The sequence below is a fragment of the Mastigoproctus giganteus genome, chromosome 7, assembly GCF_048544385.1.
Source record: "Mastigoproctus giganteus isolate SK-2022 chromosome 7, ASM4854438v1, whole genome shotgun sequence".
NCBI classification, from domain to species: domain Eukaryota; kingdom Metazoa; phylum Arthropoda; class Arachnida; order Uropygi; family Thelyphonidae; genus Mastigoproctus; species Mastigoproctus giganteus.
The window spans coordinates 172,415,516-172,433,616 of record NC_143581.1 but is presented as its reverse complement, the minus strand read 5'-3'; the positions used below and the strand labels follow the sequence as shown (position 1 = coordinate 172,433,616).

The 18,101-nt window shown below is 37.3% G+C and overlaps 1 protein-coding gene across 1 annotated transcript in view; it reads right to left on the bottom strand.

Moving 5' to 3' along the window:
* Positions 1-1,715: 1,715 nt before the first annotated feature.
* LOC150083338 (coiled-coil domain-containing protein 124-B-like) overlaps positions 1,716-18,101 on the bottom strand; it is a 122,749-nt gene continuing 106,363 nt past the window's right edge. The window contains exon 5 of the mRNA XM_090377196.1: positions 1,716-2,098. Within this exon, the coding sequence (XP_090233322.1) occupies positions 1,891-2,098 (208 nt within the window). The 3' untranslated portion in view covers positions 1,716-1,890. The remainder of the gene's footprint in view (positions 2,099-18,101) is intronic.

Here is an 18,101-nt window from a genome sequence, read left to right as displayed (position 1 = left end):
CTAGAGTAAGCATAGTGCAAAAAAGCATCAAATATTTTGAGAAGCCAGCAACTTGCATCAGTGTTTCATTGACAAAAAATGAATAAACAGTACTATTCCTCAAAGAATAGTAGCAATAATGTAGACAAGTAATCATATTCGAGTAGAGAGGACATATAGTGGGTATTTGAATCCATGTGATCACCATAAAATATGGTATTATTCTTGTAGTCTTACAATCCTCTCTAATCCAGGTTGGAATATAATCAGAAAATTTATTTATATTGCTATTTATTTATAATGCATGTCATTAGCCAGATTGCTATTTCAGGAATTATTGTCTCTTCATTAGTGGGTATTTAAAGATCTATCAGTGTTGATATATTTCTCATATTGTGGAAATATATTGTTAACAAAAAAAAAAAAAAAAAGGAATTTGAGTGTAGGCACAGTTTTATGTTGATCTTTAGAAGTACTATGGTCCTACCTGAAATAATATATTTCTCACTGAATTTTTTTTCTGGTTGGTTGTTATTTGGTTTTTAGGAGCATTAGCAGCTAAGGCCATATTGCTCCTGGAATATGTGGTGGTCATTCCCTGACCTTTCCGTATTTGGTGGTGACGGGCTCGAACCCCAGTCTAATCAAGAAGCGTGTGCTACGCACTGCTGCTCCTTCCCACCTGGCTACGGAGGTGCCTTTTTCTGGTTGGTCAATATACTTTTATACAAATGAAATATATTTATAATGATATGTTATTTTTCATGAAATTTTAAAAAAGCTCTCAAGGCATTTATAACTTAGTAGTATTTTTCATTTGCTTTCGAAAAAAATTTCTGTAGGTACTGCAACCAAAATTTCATGTTCACAACTATGATAGTTTTAAAAAATTATTTTTTGTTTAATTCTTTACTGGAAAAATTAATTTATCACACCCTCTCATGGAAAATTGTGATAAATTAATATATTAAAGGCCTTGCTATAATTAATTTTCTAAAGGTCATGCTATAAAATAAACAAATCAATGAAAAAAGTTTCTCTAAGTGTTTTCTTTATGCAAAATCCTCTCTGTTTATGGGGACATGAGAGCACATGATTCAAGTTTCTGTAAACACTGGCACACAGTGTCACATGATATGAGACATACAGCAGAAGCCTGCTTCTTGTGATGGCATGAAATTATTAGATTCATTATGCTGTGTGCTTGGCTTCATTAATATTGTTTCTCACAGTAAATTTAATTGGTTTCTGAATGCTTGCTGGAATTATAATGATGTATTTTATAACTATGAAGATTAGCCAGAAATAGTGACATCATTATTTTTTATAGCATTTTTTAACACCATTATGACAGCAGGTGAAGACTGTACTGTTACCAAGACAGATACCATAGTTTTGTCTGAAAGTATATGGGTTTTCTGCAGGCTAGTACTACTATTTCTATGCAAAAAAAATTACTGAGAAATATTGGACTGTGACTCAGCTCCACATGTGTACCCAGCATACAAAAGGGTCAAGTGTTTACCATTTTCATAGAGGATTCCTAGTGGATGGTTAAGGCTACCAGTATTAACTTGTTTCAGTATATTTTTTGACCTAATTGATAATGACCATTATAAAAGCACAGCTATTAATATTCAAAAGTTTGTTTTATTTTTTATTATCGCACTTATTTATCAGGTCATGTTTACATATAGCAAGATTATTTGGAATTTAAGTCACTTATTTGTTTGGCTTAATTTTCAAACGATTCTCAACTCTATAATTTGATATTTAGTCTTAAAATAAATGGCCAATATCTTATAGTAAAACACTGGTTTACCACAAAAATGAAGATGTCCAAACAGTTTAGTAGCAATATCATGTAAGGTAATCATCACACTTTATAAATGCAAATTCATAAATAGTTGGTTATCTTGTAGCATTATATGAAATGTGGGACTGATTCATTGGATTTGAAGGAGATTTCATCCAATCCTTTTTTAGCAATTGTTTCAGCTGGGATAACCTTAGATTAGGATTTTCTGCTTTCAGTTGGGGTAGATTTTCATCTTCATATGCTTGATATGCTGCTTTCATTCTTCTTTCAGGGTGACGATCAACTGATTGATTCTTTGAACTAGAATTAATGAAATATATATTACACATGATTTATAACACAAAGTCATTAAAGTAAATTGATAATGTGATATAACTTAAAATTTAAATAAATTCATTAAAACTCCATCATACGCAGATTTATTATCCAACAAAAGGAATAAAAATAAGAATAATCATTACACTGCTATATCAATATCTACTTATTATTATGCTACAAAAAAGAATCATATAATAATAGTTTTTAAATGGAAAATTAAATCAAAAATAAATATATAAGGTGCTTCTAAATAATATATATATTGGTTTATATATTAATATTACGTTTAGATGTATGTATTCTTTTGTATTTTAATCCTTCTTTTGTGCATCGTTAATGCCATTGTTTTTTGCCGTATTGGCCAATTGAACATTATACATGCCAGTATATATTCGTTTCTAATTGTTCGCATTTTTTGTTTGTTACCTATTATAGGTGGTTTTTACATAAAGGCATTAGTGTTCATACAATTCTGGTCATTAAGCTATCCTTATTTAGGTCATCTTAAATCCGCATGGCCTATACATATTAGGTTTAGAAGTTTAATGCTTAATGATAATGAATTTTCATGACAAATTACTGATGAAAATTTTTATCTGTAGCAAAAGGTAATTACTAGTTATTATTAACAGTATAATTATATTTTGTTACCATTATACATTTTTACTATATTACATTTTTGCATTCCATCACATGGCCGTCAATCCCCTACTTTGTTGGGGGCTTTGAGTGGATTGACAGCCCTTTCGATGTAATGTCTCATACTTACTCGTTTCTGTTTGTACTTAACACAGTTTTGCTATTTTAAGTTACTTTTCTTTTGTTTTGTTTAATTTCTAAAATTCCTTCTATAATTTTAATTTTTAGATTTAAGTTTTTGAAATTTTTAATTTCTTAATTATTGTTTGCATATCTATTTATAGCATTAATTAGTTTTAATTTTTATTTTTTACGATCTCTTCAGCAAACTATGATAGAGTACACAAAGCCCAATGGGTAAGTATCCTATATTGTAAAATTCCTACTTACTTAATGTTGTACTCCGGTGGAGGTCGTAGAATAGAAAGGGGGAATTTTCCCACCTTCTATTTGTTTTATAGGTAGCAATTTTTATAGCGCAGTCGCACTAACGTTACCCCATGTGTTGATGGTGCATTGGCCTCAGGCCCCCCGATTTTCATGCCAATGCCTGCGGTAGAGGTTTGTTGTTGGATCGATGATTTTCTGTAAGCTTTATATGGGTTGTGTTAACATGTGGATTAAAATCTTTTATTTACATGTGTATTTACATTATTTTTACATGTGTTTTTGTGCCTTACCTCGGAATGTGCCGGGTACCGCTTTTCTAAGGCGTAACAGCACATATTTGTCCAGAGGTAAAGTTATATACAGCCTCTTACTATGGGTGGGGGGTTGGGGGGGCTAAATTTGGTAATAGGTTGTAGTGCAGTCAGGCGACAAGCCTCGTCTGAGTGCAATAAACCTTATAAACTTGGGGATACTTTTTCTGAGTAAAAATTTATTTTATTTCGATGAATATATGTGGGTCTACATTGGGGGTGGTGTGTTATAATATTTGCATATATGGCAGTTTTTATGTGATACCTACTGTATCGGTTGGGAATTTTGTTTATATCTAGGGTTTTGATGAGTTTTTGTATTGCCATCTTTACACTTTCTATATTGTTGCAGATTTTTAAAAGTCTGTTTGTTTGATTTCTTATAGTATCACCATGTATATGTTTCACTATGTTGCTTTCCCAGTGTGTGAGTTTTCTTGTATCGAAATTAAAATAGTCTCTTTTATCATAGTGATATATATATATTTTGTTTTGGTTTATGGCAATTTCGCTGTCTAAGTAGACAGCTTGTTGGTTGTTATCCGGAATTGTACATTCAATTTTTAAGTCTGTTGGGTAAATATTCTTTGCTACATTTGCAAAGGTGTCATAGTTGATCACGAGGACGTCATCTATATATCTGTAGAATTTAATATTTTCTGTGATGTTGCTTTCATAGTGGTGCAGGTAGAGGTTAGCTATGGCGCATGAACTGCTGGATCCCATAGTTATTCCCCTGCATTGCATATATGTTTTGCCTCCCATTAGTATGTAGGTGCCTTTTACACTGATTTTTGTGAGGTCATTCCAGTATTGTTTTTTGCATTGTAAGATATTGTGATATTTTTTGTAGTATATCTGTAGTACTTCTATTAGGTTGTCGTGTGCTATGCTTGAAAAGAGGTTTTTGAAATCGTATGTGTATATACTTTTTATGCTATTGTTTTGTTTTTTAATGTCGTCCAACTATTCTTTGTTGTTGTTGATAATTCTGGTGTTCTTGATTTCCTTGGTGATGTTGTTTAATTTATCTTCCATTATCTTACTAGTATACTTTATGTAGCTATTTTTGCCTGAGGTAATGAATCTTTTTCCTGTAGGCACCTTGTGGTATTTTGGTATCCAGTATATATAAGAGGATTGCATCCTGTCTATTTTAATTTTAAGTTTTTTATGTAAGGCCAAAATTTTTTTTGCTGATGCTGTTTGCATTGGTGTCTATGTACTTGTATGTTTCATTGCTATACAATTCCTCTTTTATAGCTTCAATGTAGAATCTTTTGCAAATAATACTGAAATTATTGTTTGCCTTGTCGGTTCTTGTGATCACGAATTTGTTTTGTTTTTCTTTTATTTTGCTGTTGATGCTTCTTAAATTTAAATGCTTATCATGTTTTTGTAGTGTTATGTTTTCCCTGAAGTGGTCTAATATGTTTTCAGTATTGGCGTTTATCCAGCTTTGGAATGATTCTATAGGTTTGTTGTTTTTGTATGCAGTTTTGAATGCAAATTGTAACAGATCTGTGTATATTGATTTTTTTATATATTCCAGCCTAATTGGGGTGTTGGGTCTGAATTTTGCACCCTTTTTCATTGTTTCTCTTAGTGTTTTGTCTTCGATGATATTGAGGTCTCCTGTTACTATATGCTTGTAATGTGTATTGATGAAGTTTTTATATCTACTTTCTTGGCAGTGACATGGTTGTTCTTCTTCATTCATTTTATCAATGGTGTTTTTGTAATTGCAGATGGTTAGTCCTATTGGCTTGGTGTAGCTGTATCTAATTTTTATTTGTGTGTTTTTGATGGGTAGGTAACTTTTGTTATTATTTATGATGCTAACGATATTAACTGTGTCGTATAAACGGTTTTGGTATTTTATTATGCAGTACTCTTTTTTAGTGTGTTCGTTGGATTTTATACCTATTCTGAATTTAAATATGTCTTCAAGTATATTGTTGAGGTGTATGTTCTGGGTTTTTTGTCTTTGGTATATTTTGCTAAGTGCTTTAAGCTTACTTATTTTAATAGAGAATAGTGTATCGTGTATGTTTTTGATGTTTATGGGATCTGTGTCCCATTCTGTTAGGAGTTTTTAAGAGTCATTGATATTTATTGGTATTTTGTAGTTGTTTTTATTGTATTCTTGTAGTATTTTTCCGTTTTTAATCCCGTTATTTTGCCAGTTTTTGCTGATCTGGAAAATGGAATAAATACATATTTCTGGGCTGGTGAATGCGAAGTTCCTTCCGTTAAAGCGATTGTTTAATCCATAAGGGTATAGGGATTTATATTGTAGAATGAACATATCTTCCATGATTCCTCTTTATGTGTTGTTATTGATAATGGTCAGAATGGCAATGGATGTGTTGGCGAAGTCATGCATATGAAAATGTCTATATTCAATTTTGTTATTGTATTTGTCTGCCCTGTTTGGTTTGCTGTCTTTTGCAGCATTTTCATCGTATTTGTTAATTTGTGATCGGTGAAGGTTCATCCGAAGGTGGAGCTCTGTACTGATTTGTCCATTGTATTGTATCCCACATATCTTACAGGTAATTAGGTAGATTACATTTTTTGTGTGACAGAATGTTGGTGCGTTTTTGGAATTTTGATGGTGTATGCTGTGCATGTAGGGACAGTTTTTACAGAGTTTGCTATTACATTTTTTTTGAATTTAAGTTGTTTTATTTGTTGTGTTTCTTTGCTTTTTTTCCTTAGTGGTGTGGCAGCATTGTATGCTATGTGACCTTTGTTATGAAGAGACGGGTCCAGTGTGGTCATTTCCGGTCCCGGGGTGCAATTTATGCTGTGATACCCATACAGCATGTTATTCATATTTGTTTTAGCTTCCATGTTGTTATTTATTGTGCATTTTGTATTTAATTTAAGGCCCATTATGTATGTACTGTAATACCTAGATGTCTGAAATTTTTGATGTTTTATCCTGTTTTTATTAATATCCTATTATTTCTTTCTTACTTTTTTTTTTTTTTTTTTACTTTTTCTCTGGACAAATATGTGCTGTTATGCCTTAGAAAAGCGGTACCGGCACAGTCCGAGGTAAGGCACAAAAACGCATTTAAAAATAATGTAAATAAAAGATTTTAATCTACATGTTAACACAACCCATATAAAGCTTACAGAAAATCATCAATCCAACAACAAACCTCTACCGCAGGCATTGGCATGAAAATCGGGAGGCCTGAGGCCAATGCACCATCAACACATGGGGTAATGTTAGTGTGACTGCGCTATAAAAATCGCTACCAATAAAACAAATGGACTAATTCAATGGAAAGGTTTGGTGAAACACAAGTAGTTGCTCTTGACATCTCAAAGGCTTTTGATCATGTTTGGCATAAAGGTCTTCTAAACAAGCTTCCATCTTATGGTTTGCCAACTGTTTTTAGTAATTGGTTATCCAGTTTTCTCTCTGATCGCTCACTGAGGGTGATGGTAGATGGCTCTGTGTCTTCTAACTTCTCCACTAATGCCGGTCTCCCCGAAGTTTCAGTTCTTTCCCCCACTCTTTTCCTCTTGTATATTAATGACCTTCTTCCATTGACTGGAAATCCTATCCATAGTTTTGCCGATGATAGCACATTGCATTCCACTTTCCATTTTGAGACATCTTGTCCTGCTCAATCAGCTTCAACTTCTCGAAAATCTGCTACCAATTCCTTAATTGCCGATCTTCAGGTAATTCTCCAGTGGGGCAAAGACAACTTAGTTGATTTCAACCCTTCTAAAACTCAGTCTTGTCTTATATCTCGCAAAAATGATTCTTCTGCTCCTATGCTTATCTTTAGTGACACTCCGATTTCTAGGCAAAATGATATATCTCTTTTGGGGATTACCCTGACTTCTAATCTCTCTTGGCACAAGCACATTACAAATATTGTTTCCTCTGCATCTAAAAAACTTGGTTTTCTCTTTTGCTCTCAGCGTTACTTTTCTTCCAAACAGCTGCTCACTCTGTATAAATTGCAAAACCGCCCTGCCATGGAATATTGTTCCCACATCTGGGGTGGTGCCCCCAAAACCTCTCTCAGGCTTCTTGATTCCATTCAGAAGAGGGCAGTTAGGTTAATTAATGATTCATCTCTAACAGAGTCTCTCCACTCGCTGTCTCATAGACATACTGTTTCTGTTGCATGCCTCTTCTACAGATACTTCCATGGGCACTGTTCTTCTGAATTGGCTTCTACAATTCCCGCTCTCTCTTTCAAAACAGTCCGAACACGTGCCACCACCAGCCAACATCCATTTACTGTCCAATTTCAAACCCACAGAACCTACTTTTCATCTTCCTCATTTATTCATTCAACTGCCATTTTCTGGAACAACCTTCCGTTATACGTATTTCATGAAAATTACAATCTACAGAAGTTTAAGTCCAATGTCAACAAATATCTTCTTTCGTCTTCTCAATCTACAACCAAAGCATGGTACTAAGTACTATAGGTTCTAATACCTCTTGTGTTTAGGGTTCACATAAAAAAAAAAAATAGAAGGCGGGAAAATTCCCCCTTTCTATTCTACGACCTCCACCAGAGTACAACATTAAGTAGGAATTTTACAATATAGGATACTTACCCATTGGGCTTTGTGTACTCTATCACAGTTTGCTGAAGAGATCGTAAAAAATAAAAATTAAAACTAATTAATACTATAAATAGATATGCAAACAATAATTAAGAAATTAAAAATTTCAAAAACTTAAATCTAAAAATTAAAATTATAGAAGGAATTTTAGAAATTAAACAAAAGAAAAGAAAAGGAACTTAAAATAGCAAAACTGTGATAAGTACAAACAGAAATGAGTAAGTATGAGGCATTACATCGAAAGGGCTGTCAATCCACTCAAAGCCTCTGACGAAGTAGGGGATTGACGGCCACGTGATGGAATGCAAAAATGTATTATAGTAAAAATGTATAATGGTAATGAAATAGAATTATACTGTTAATAATAATTAGTAATTACCTTTTGCTACAGATAAAAATTTTTATCAGTAATTTGTCATGAAAATTCATTATCATTAAGCATTAAACTTCTAAACCTAATATGTATAGGCCATGCGGATTTAAGATGACCTAAATAAGGATAGCTTAATGACCAGAATTGTATGAACACTAATGCCTATATGTAAAAACCACCTATAATAGGTAACAATCAAAAAATGCGAACAATTAGAAACGTGTGTATATATATATATATATATATATATATAAATATACACACACACACACACACACATACACATATATATAGTTGAACCTCTCACTGTGAGGTTGAGGTTATTACCATGTTGGCCAAGATTTTTGCAGCTCCGACGAACGTTAAATTTATATATACAGTTGGACCTCTCTTTAATGAACTTCCATATAGTGAAATTTTCTATGTAGCAAACCTTTTTTGGTTTCCACTTGGTCATTACAATGAAAATAATTTCCCTATAATGAAAAAAATTTCCATATAACTGATTTCGAGAGACCTGGGTACACATTGTTCGCACCTCTGACCTTTAGGCAATAAAGCTGATGCTGTAGAAAGCATGAATTAAGAGCTAAAAGCATTAAGCATTAATCCCTTTAGCTTTTAATAGCTAAAGGCTTTAATTCCACGAATTAAGAGCTAAAACATTTTGCAATTTAATGGTGCCTGCGAAACCCTGCAAGAGGAAACTGGCCAACCATGCCGCAGGATAGAAAAAGATAGGTTTTGGGAGAGGCCTTTGTCCAGCAGTGGGTCAGCAATGGCTAAAAAGAAGTAAAACCTATACAACTTATACACTACTATGCTGAGAAGTCCCGCTGGCCAGCTGTCCACAGCCATTGGCAAAGATTAATGCATATTCCCAGTGCGGACATTGGCTCTTGTCAACCAATTTTCTACCGTAAGCATCATATTGAGAATTAGGAGAGAGTGATTTTCCTTTATCTCGGAAATTCATCTGTTGTTTTGAAGAAATGAGTCATCCACACTTTCACTAAATTTCACCTGTCTCTGTTTACATGGTAACTACAAGTGGTCCCTATTTTCAGCTTTGTTTTAACTGCTGTGCAAGTAACCTTACAGTGTCTACAAGGAAATCCTTGAGTGTAGTGTGAAAAAGTGAAAGTGCTTAATAGTGTAGATCATGGTGTTTAAAAAAAAAAAGGGCTTTAAAATTTGATGTCCCTGTCACACCATTCTGACAAAAACCCTGTTTCGATTCTAAACTGTTTGAGGAAACGTGACCCAGTCGGAAGCGTGCGAAATTATGCCTTAGGGAAGATGTAGATGAAGCAATTTTTAAGTGGATGAAGTTGATTCGAGACCAAAACATACCAATATCAGGGCTATTAATAAAAGAAAAGGCTATAGAGTATGCATCCTTTCTGGGGCACAAAACATTCCAAGCCAGTTCTGGTTGGCTGGACAAATTTAAAGAGCATCATGGCTTGCTCGAAAAAGTTATTTCTGATGAAAGTGGAGTTGCAATCGAAGAAGACTATACCCATTAGAAAAACAGTTTTGAAAAAAATTATGAAGAACTACGAGTCCAAAGACATGTTCAACATTGATGAAACATAACTATTTTTTAAATGTTTACTGAACAAGACACTGACTTTGAAAGGTGATAAATGCTTGGGTGGCAAAAACAGTAAGGAGAAAACTCTTGGTTGCAAATATGGCTGGTAATTAGGCAAAAGTAAATAACCCCGATGTTTCAAAGGAGTAAAGTTGTTAGAGTTAGACTACAACTACAAACCTTGAATGACAAGCAAAATTTTTGAGCAGTGGGTTTTAAATTTCGATAGAAAATGACAACAACTGCCCTGCCCACCTTCACTTGGTAATTTTTGAAACTTACAAGTGTGAAGCTTGTTTTCTTCCTTCTGAATAATTCATCTTAACTGCAAACAACTGACCAAGGCATTTTCAAGAATTTGAAAATGCACTATCGTAGGTGCATAACTGAAAAAAATTATACTGAGAATAGAAACCAACCAACCTATAGATTCTGTTATAAATTTGTGGATGTGCATATCAGAGTTGGCGAAAGTGTAGAGTCAAGATGTGATGGAAACGACGATTAAGAATTGTTTCACAAAAGCAGGTTTTGCTAAAATGCTAATTAAGAGAGATGAGAGGGATGAACTACTAGAAGACATTGAGCAATCTTGGGATGAGGTTTGATCAGTGGAGAAATTGTTCTTAGACGAATTTTTAGAAGTTGATAATGGTGTCATAGTAGCTGAAAATCCGAGTGACTCCTAACATTTTGGAGCATATTTAAAGAACTAGTGACAATATCAATGATGAATTGGATGAAAATGAGGGCAACATTAAACCTTCACACAAATGTTGGCAGCATTTTAAACTTTGCATCGAGGCCTTCAGTGGGAAGAAAATGTAACAGAAAATATAGTTGAGTGTTTAAAGTTTAAACAAATGCGAACAGTTTTATGAATGGTGTACAGTAGAATCCAGTGTACACCAAAAAATAACCAAATATTTTATGACATAATTCTTAAAAGTGTACCAATAAATTGTGGGCATCGTGTAAGTAGTCATTTCTTAATACGTATGCATTAATAAATTGTTTTAAAATGTTAGAAAATTTATTCATTCCCACTTCTTTCTCATCTTTTACTATATTTCTGAATTTACAGTATTTTTCATTGTTGAAATGGTCATATTTCTTTATAATGAAATTTCTATATAACAAATTTTTTGCTGTGACTGCAGTATAATTGCATTTTTGTCCAGATGGTTCTGCATTACTTCTTTAACCAGTGACTCCATTATTTTCTCTCAAACAGCTATTAAGCTAACAGGTCTGTAATTAGTCATGTCACCTTTTGATCCCCTCAATGAATTTAGGATATATTCACACATCTCCAGTAAATAGGGACCTGACCTGAATCCAAGGATGCTCTCATAATTATGGCTAAGGGTTTGCTTACCTCCATTACTCCATCCCTTAATATAATTGGATAGATTCCATTCACCCCAGGCACCTATTTTATGTTCAGCTTCAACAATTTCTCTTTCACTTTCCTTTCAGTTATCACTAAGACATTTAGCTCCCTGTTAGAGTTTGATAAACTTCTGGCATCCCAAATAGGTGGAATTGGACCAGGGTATATCTGCCAAGGGGCAAAAGTTGATGATATTGTAGAGCAGATATCATCTTTTAAGGGCACAAAAAGTGATACTGTTGTACATGTTGGCACTAATGAGTAGGAGATCTTCCGAATTATTTAACAAGTACAAGGCAATGTTGAGAGAAAAGTTGTGAATTAGGGTTAAATTTGAGTGTCTGCAATTCTGCACAGGCATGATAGGAGGGAGTATATGGCTTGTCAATCAATTTAGCCATGTTGCCTTTGTGCAAGGCTCATAGGGTAGAATTTTACTCAGTGTGGTTTGCGCTCGTTAACAGGAGAGACTGCTTCTACAGGGATGGGATACACTTAAATAGAAAGGGTGCAAGAATATTTGCTGATGCTATCAAGGAAGTGTTAGATGGATCAGAAAACTACTAGCTGGATGGGATACAAAGGCTGATAGATTAACAATAGTCACAGGTAGAGGTGAAAGAGATTCTTGCATTGCTTCTACTAGAACGAGCAAAGCCTGCAAGCAAGGTGCCAGGGATTTCAAGGATTTCACTCAGACATAAGGGATGCAGAATTTGAATATGGGGAGTACAATGTGTACAGAAAGGACATTGTGTTATTGTGAACTTTGTTGTGGTTTCCAGGGTTCCTCCCCCCATACGCTGCTGAGTCATCTTGTTCTTTGCATAAGCCAAAATGCTGGCCATGTAGATGTAGTGTGGGTTTGTGTAGAGTGGCGATGCATTCTGTTGGAGTGCTATTGGCTGGCAACTAGCATTTCACAGTCAGAGGGTGACAGACACCTGGTCGATCGCCTCCTTACTCTTGTCCTTAGCCATGTGGAGGAGGCATGCCAGTTACTGTTATTAGGGAGTCTTCCCCCTTGGTTTCCAGAGAATTCTGGAAGAATCCAGATGAGAACTGAGGAAGGGGACAGTGGGAGAAGTGTGGAGGTGTAGGTTAGGGGAGGGAATATAGAGAGATAGATTTTTAATTTTTTTTTTTATATTTAAACAAGAACAGTAGATACAATTTCAAAACTCTATTTACATTCTATGTATAAAAGAGATACAAAATAGAAAATTTTGGAGAGAAAAAAAAAAAAAAAAATCTCAACTTCGGGAATTACAAAGACGGTTTCTTGGCAGTTGATCAGTCTCATTCTAAAGGTCACATGTTGAAGATGATGGACTCTTCGGTGATGGTGAAGAGGCATCTGCTATTGTTCCATTCACTGTTAAGATAATTCAAAATTTCGGGTATTTTACAGTGGAATTCGAGCAGAAGGCTGCTCTGTAACTTTCTCCGTAGGCTCCACTTGAGATGTTGCGCGGTGTCGACGGTAGACATATCATCCTTGCTTCTTGTGTGCTTCAAGTAAAAGTTGTAGATGATGACCTTCACAGCAATGAATAAGAAATTGCAAGTGGTGTGTGTGTGTGTGTGTGTTGTTTGTTCAGAGTGAAGCAGGTACCAGTAGTCCTCCCGAGTGTGGGCGTGGTTGTAGCATCCAATGCATATTCGATCAGTTCGTTGTTCACAGGGCACGCTAAGTATGTGTGCCAGGGTACTTGGAGTAGCTCAGAAGAGGCAGTAGTTTGAGGCGTGTAATCTGAAACTTTGTAGCATGACTGGGGTAGGAAGGATGTTGGGCCACAGTCTCCAGTGGATGTTAGCGTCTGATTTGGAATATTTAGTCCTGTACAGAAGGTTCCACTGAAAGTTAGATGGTGGCTTGTGGTGTGCTGAGAAGGGTACAGGGAGAGCTTGACAAGTGGATGACGGGAAAATTGTGGCTGTGAGGCTTGACATAATTAGGAGATAAACTTTTTTGGAGGGTGCAGGAGACAAAGGTACTGGTGATGTAGTAGTAGTAGTGGCATGTGATGCAAGAAAGCAAGTGTATGAGCTTATGCAGCATCAGCCAAAAAAAAAAATCACACCATTCCCTCTTAAATTTATTCAACCTATCAACTTCCACAACAACAGATGGAAGTTTGTTCCAGCAATTAACCACCCGCTGGCTAAAGGCAAATTTCCGCACATCTATTCTACATCTGTCTTTTCTTAATTTGAATTTATGCTCTCTGAGGTTCGTAATCTGAACAAGTGGAAGGATAATGAAGGTTGGTGCAGGTGAGGATCCAGTGACATTTTCAATACCTTTTGCTGTAGTGATGTCTGGAAGGGCTTGTGCAATTGCTGATTTTAGAAGTTTGTGCTGCTACTGTGCATTTATGGAATTTGCAGGACTATGGATCCTTTTTCATTCAAGGTGGAGTGTCAGGAGGTCACTTATGGTGCTCATTCCTGCCCAGTTCCACGTAGGAAAAAAGGAGATGATCATCAGTTGTAGGGTCTGTTATTCTTTTATTATAGAAGAGTGGTTCTGAAAGTATTGCAGGAAGTGATGTTCCCTAAGAGTGTGGTGAATGTTAAGCTTCTTCCAGCGGTGCAGTGGGTCTTTATAGAAGGAGGGTAGTTTGAGTGGTACTGGCACCACGTCCATTCTTAAGATTGTTGATTAGAAGATGAAATGCACAAGGCATAATTTCTTATGGGTTTAGGTAATGAACTATATAATATCGGTGTAGATACACCATAGTTTACCCATAAATTTGAACTATGTATGTAGTGTAAAGGCATCGTTTTAATTGTATATCATATTGTGGGTGCCTTCACAACGAGATGGCTGGTATTGCACTACTTCAAATAAATAACGCTTCTCTAGTATAGAAGACTGCTGTTATTTATTTTCAGTGGATACCACCATCCAGACAATCATTTCAAAGCTAGTGGGCTTCATCATCAGTGGGTGGGCAGGTACCCTGGCATGTTGCATTACCAGGGTACCTGCCCACCCACCCACTCATGATGAAGCCCACTAGCTTTGAAATGATCGTCTGGATGGTGGTATCCACTGAAAATAAATAACAGTTTGTTTGTTTGTTATTTGGTTTTTAGGAGCATTAGCAACTAAGGCCATATTGCTCCGGGTTATGCGGTGGTCATTCCCTGACCTTTCCGCATCCTCCATATTTGGTGGTGACAGGCTCGAACCGCGGTCTAATCAAGAAGCGTGTGCTATGCACTGCTGCTCCTTCTCACCTGGCTACGGAGGCGCCAATAAATAACAGTAGTCTTCTCTACTAGAGAAGCGTTATTTATTTGAAATAGTGCAATACCAGCCACCTCGTTGTGAAGGCACCCACAATATAAGATACAATTAAAACAAGACGCCTCCGTAGCCAGGTGGGCAGGAGCAGCAGTGCGTAGCACATGCTTCTTGATTAGACCAGGGTTTGAGCCTGTGAGCCACCAAATACGGAGGATGTGGAAAGGTCAGGGAATGACCACCGCATATCCCCGGAGCAATATGGCCTTAGTTGTTAATGCTCCTAAAAACCAAATAACAACAATTAAAACGATGCCTTTACACTACATACATAGTTCAAATTTATGGGTAAACTATGGTATATCTATACCGATATTATATAGTTAATTACCTAAACCCATAAGAAATTATGCCTAGTGCATTTCATCTTCTAATACACTATTATTATCTATGCTATATGGCATCTCTCATATTGTGGAAATAACTTTGCAACTGTGATGGCATGTTGCATTACCAGGGTACCTGCCCACCCACTGATGAAGCCCACAAGCTTTCAAACAGAATTTGGCATCCTTGTACAGCAGATGAATTTTTTTGATGATGTAGGGCCCATATCCAAATGCTTTCAGGGTTTCAAGTAGGTAGCAGTGCTCAACTCTGTTGAATGCCTCTTCCTAGTCAAGGCTAACTAGTGCTAGGAATTCCCATTGGCTGTTTTCAGTGGAGAGGAGTCATAGATCAGATGAAGATTGTTGTGTATCGATCTTCCAGGTACTGAGTACGTTTGTTGGTGATTGTGTAGTGTGTTTAGTGTCAAACGGCACGAGGGGTTTCTCCCCAATCTCCGCGTAGTATACATTGTCGTTTGATACAGTACACTGTAAAGGTCAGAGATTTAAAAAAGCTTATGGATATTGTGATGTGTAATGTTTTGTATCATTGTTCATCTGGCCTTTTAGCTGCTGGGCCCCTAATGGGACCCACCGTTGCCCACACTTGGAATAATTTTGGTTTCATTAGACACAGTTGCAAAGTTAGAGAGAGAGGGTGGGGAGACTGAAGGCTGGGGGGTAAGACAGAGGTGGGGTCAATAGAGAAGGCAACCCCACATGGTCAGTGAGGCACGCCCATGCCCCATCAGAGGGAAGAAAATGGGGTGGCAAGGAGGGGAGGAGAAAATCGACTTTTCCTCCCCCCACCCTGGAAGTAGGAAGAAAGAACCGTGCAAGAGTGGTGCACTGATATGTGGAGGCCAATGGCCTTGGCAGCAAGCTGCAGCAACAGTCATGTCCGGTGAGTTTGTTGCAGAGGTCACAGCCACTGGTGTCAGGTTCAGGAGATGTGTAGAGTGAAGTCTGACTTGGTGATCATTGGTGTCTTCTGCTGCAGATGGATCTTGAGACAGGTGAGCAGTGGACTGCGTCAGTTCCGTGTCCGGTCCTGGTCCTGTTGCAGAAGGTTCTTAGTGTGTTAAGCTCAATCTTTCCATTTGAATGTTTCTGTTCAATTAGGTTGAGTTGTTTCATTCAGTTACTGGCTTTAGTTGTGATGCAATAAGTGTCCTCTGCCTAGAAAACACCTCTTGCGCAAACTTCGTGAAGGCCAGGAACTCCTCCCTCAAGTCAAGAAGGTGATGCTCCAGTCCTGCTGGTAGATATGTGAGTTCCGTCATAAGTTGACAGCAGAGGTCCTCATAATGGTTGCAGCTGTACATAATGTGGGACCATGTTTCTGTCTCTCTCCACATGTTCAGATGGGGTCTTCTGTTATTCGGAAATAAGTTAACTTGGCGTTAAAGGCACCATGGCCCATCAGGAGAAACGTAAATAGACCTGGATGGAACCAAGAGGGGGCTCTAAGATACACGCATCTGACTGTAGGCAGGAACTTCCTGGTAATTTCCCCTTTTGTTGAAGCAGACCACCTTTCTTGCCATGCCTGCTGCACATAATTCTCAAGTCTGGTCCTTTCTTCTCTTCTATTCCCTGCTAGGTTGATGGCATATTCCCCCAGAGTGTAGGGTAATACTTTGGTCAGGTGGTACATCATTCCACAGCTTATAACTTCTAGGTCGAGGAGCAGGACCCCCGCCAGGACTTGGATAGCATGCGTACTAACAGTACGGCAGGCATGGGTGATGACTAGGACAGTGTGCATAGTGTTAGGGTCAGGCGCCACCTGTGATTTCTCACATCTGCCCCATATGTACACTGTGAAGAAATACAGAACTACTGTAAATGCCAGAAACGTGTTGTCTGTTGTATATGACATATTGTGTTAGGTTCTGTTGGGTGTCTTGGCAAATGGCTGTAGGACCCTTGGTGGGATATCACGTTGCCTGCACACACACCGCTAGGAGGTAGCCAGGCTGCCCTTTATTCTCTGGCTGGTCTTTGCTAGGGTTGCCTGAGCGTTCTGGACGAAGACCAAGTTAAAAAAAAAAAAAAAAAAAAGGAAGAGAAGAGAAGGCCTGGGGAACAAGAGAAAGGGGGGGGGGTCTGAATGTGAGGAAAAAGCTAAAGTGGACAGACAGAGAAGGCAGTCCACCCAAGTAAGGGGAAATAGGGGATGGGGAGAGGGATCAAAAGTCACAGGGGCAGGCGCCACTGTGTGAATGCCAAAGGCCAAGCACTCTCTGGGAGTCAGCTTTCCAAGGAGTGCCAACCATGATGATGCCAGCATAGTATTTTAATCTTCAGTCTTGCTCTTTTATCAGTTGGGAAAATGCTATCCGACCCCAGTTTGTGTTTGCACTTGAGGGTCGTTGTTCTAAGCAGCTCTAAGTTCAGCAAACTTTGCCCATCTGATGGTAAAGACAGCTTGCGCATAACCCGTTAGGGCTTTGTATGTTGTTTTATCCTGAAGCAGGTATGTTTCATGGTTACGAGAGTTCCCCTGGATTTCAGTAAAAAATTTGAGCCTACAATACTCATGTATGAGTGCCCTGCTTACAGTGAAGCAGTGCACTCATACATGAGATGCCCCATGATTCCTCTTCGCCACAGTGGCAGAATGGATTGCTTTCAATTCCCATTGCTGTCAATTTCTGTTGAAAGGGCTCATGTCCTGTGATCAGGAATGTAACTTGCAAACCAGGTGAAAACCAGGAAGGAGACTTTGGGAAAGTCATGTCAATGGATGGGAGGAATCTTCTGGTAATTTCTCCTTTGGGCATTGTTTTCCATGAATGCTGCCAAAGTCCTTGAAGGTGTTTGAAGATACGTTTTCTTTCTTGTTTCAGGTCATTGGTAAGCTACAGTTGAAAATTTAACAACTGTGTCAGAATTCCCTTCTTTAATTGATGGTAAAGGCCCCTTTTAATCACCTCAAGATAGAGTGGCAAGCATCCAGTAATAACCTGTAGGGCAGGGGTGCTGACAGTGCGACATGCCCTGCAGATAGACAAAAACATGAATCT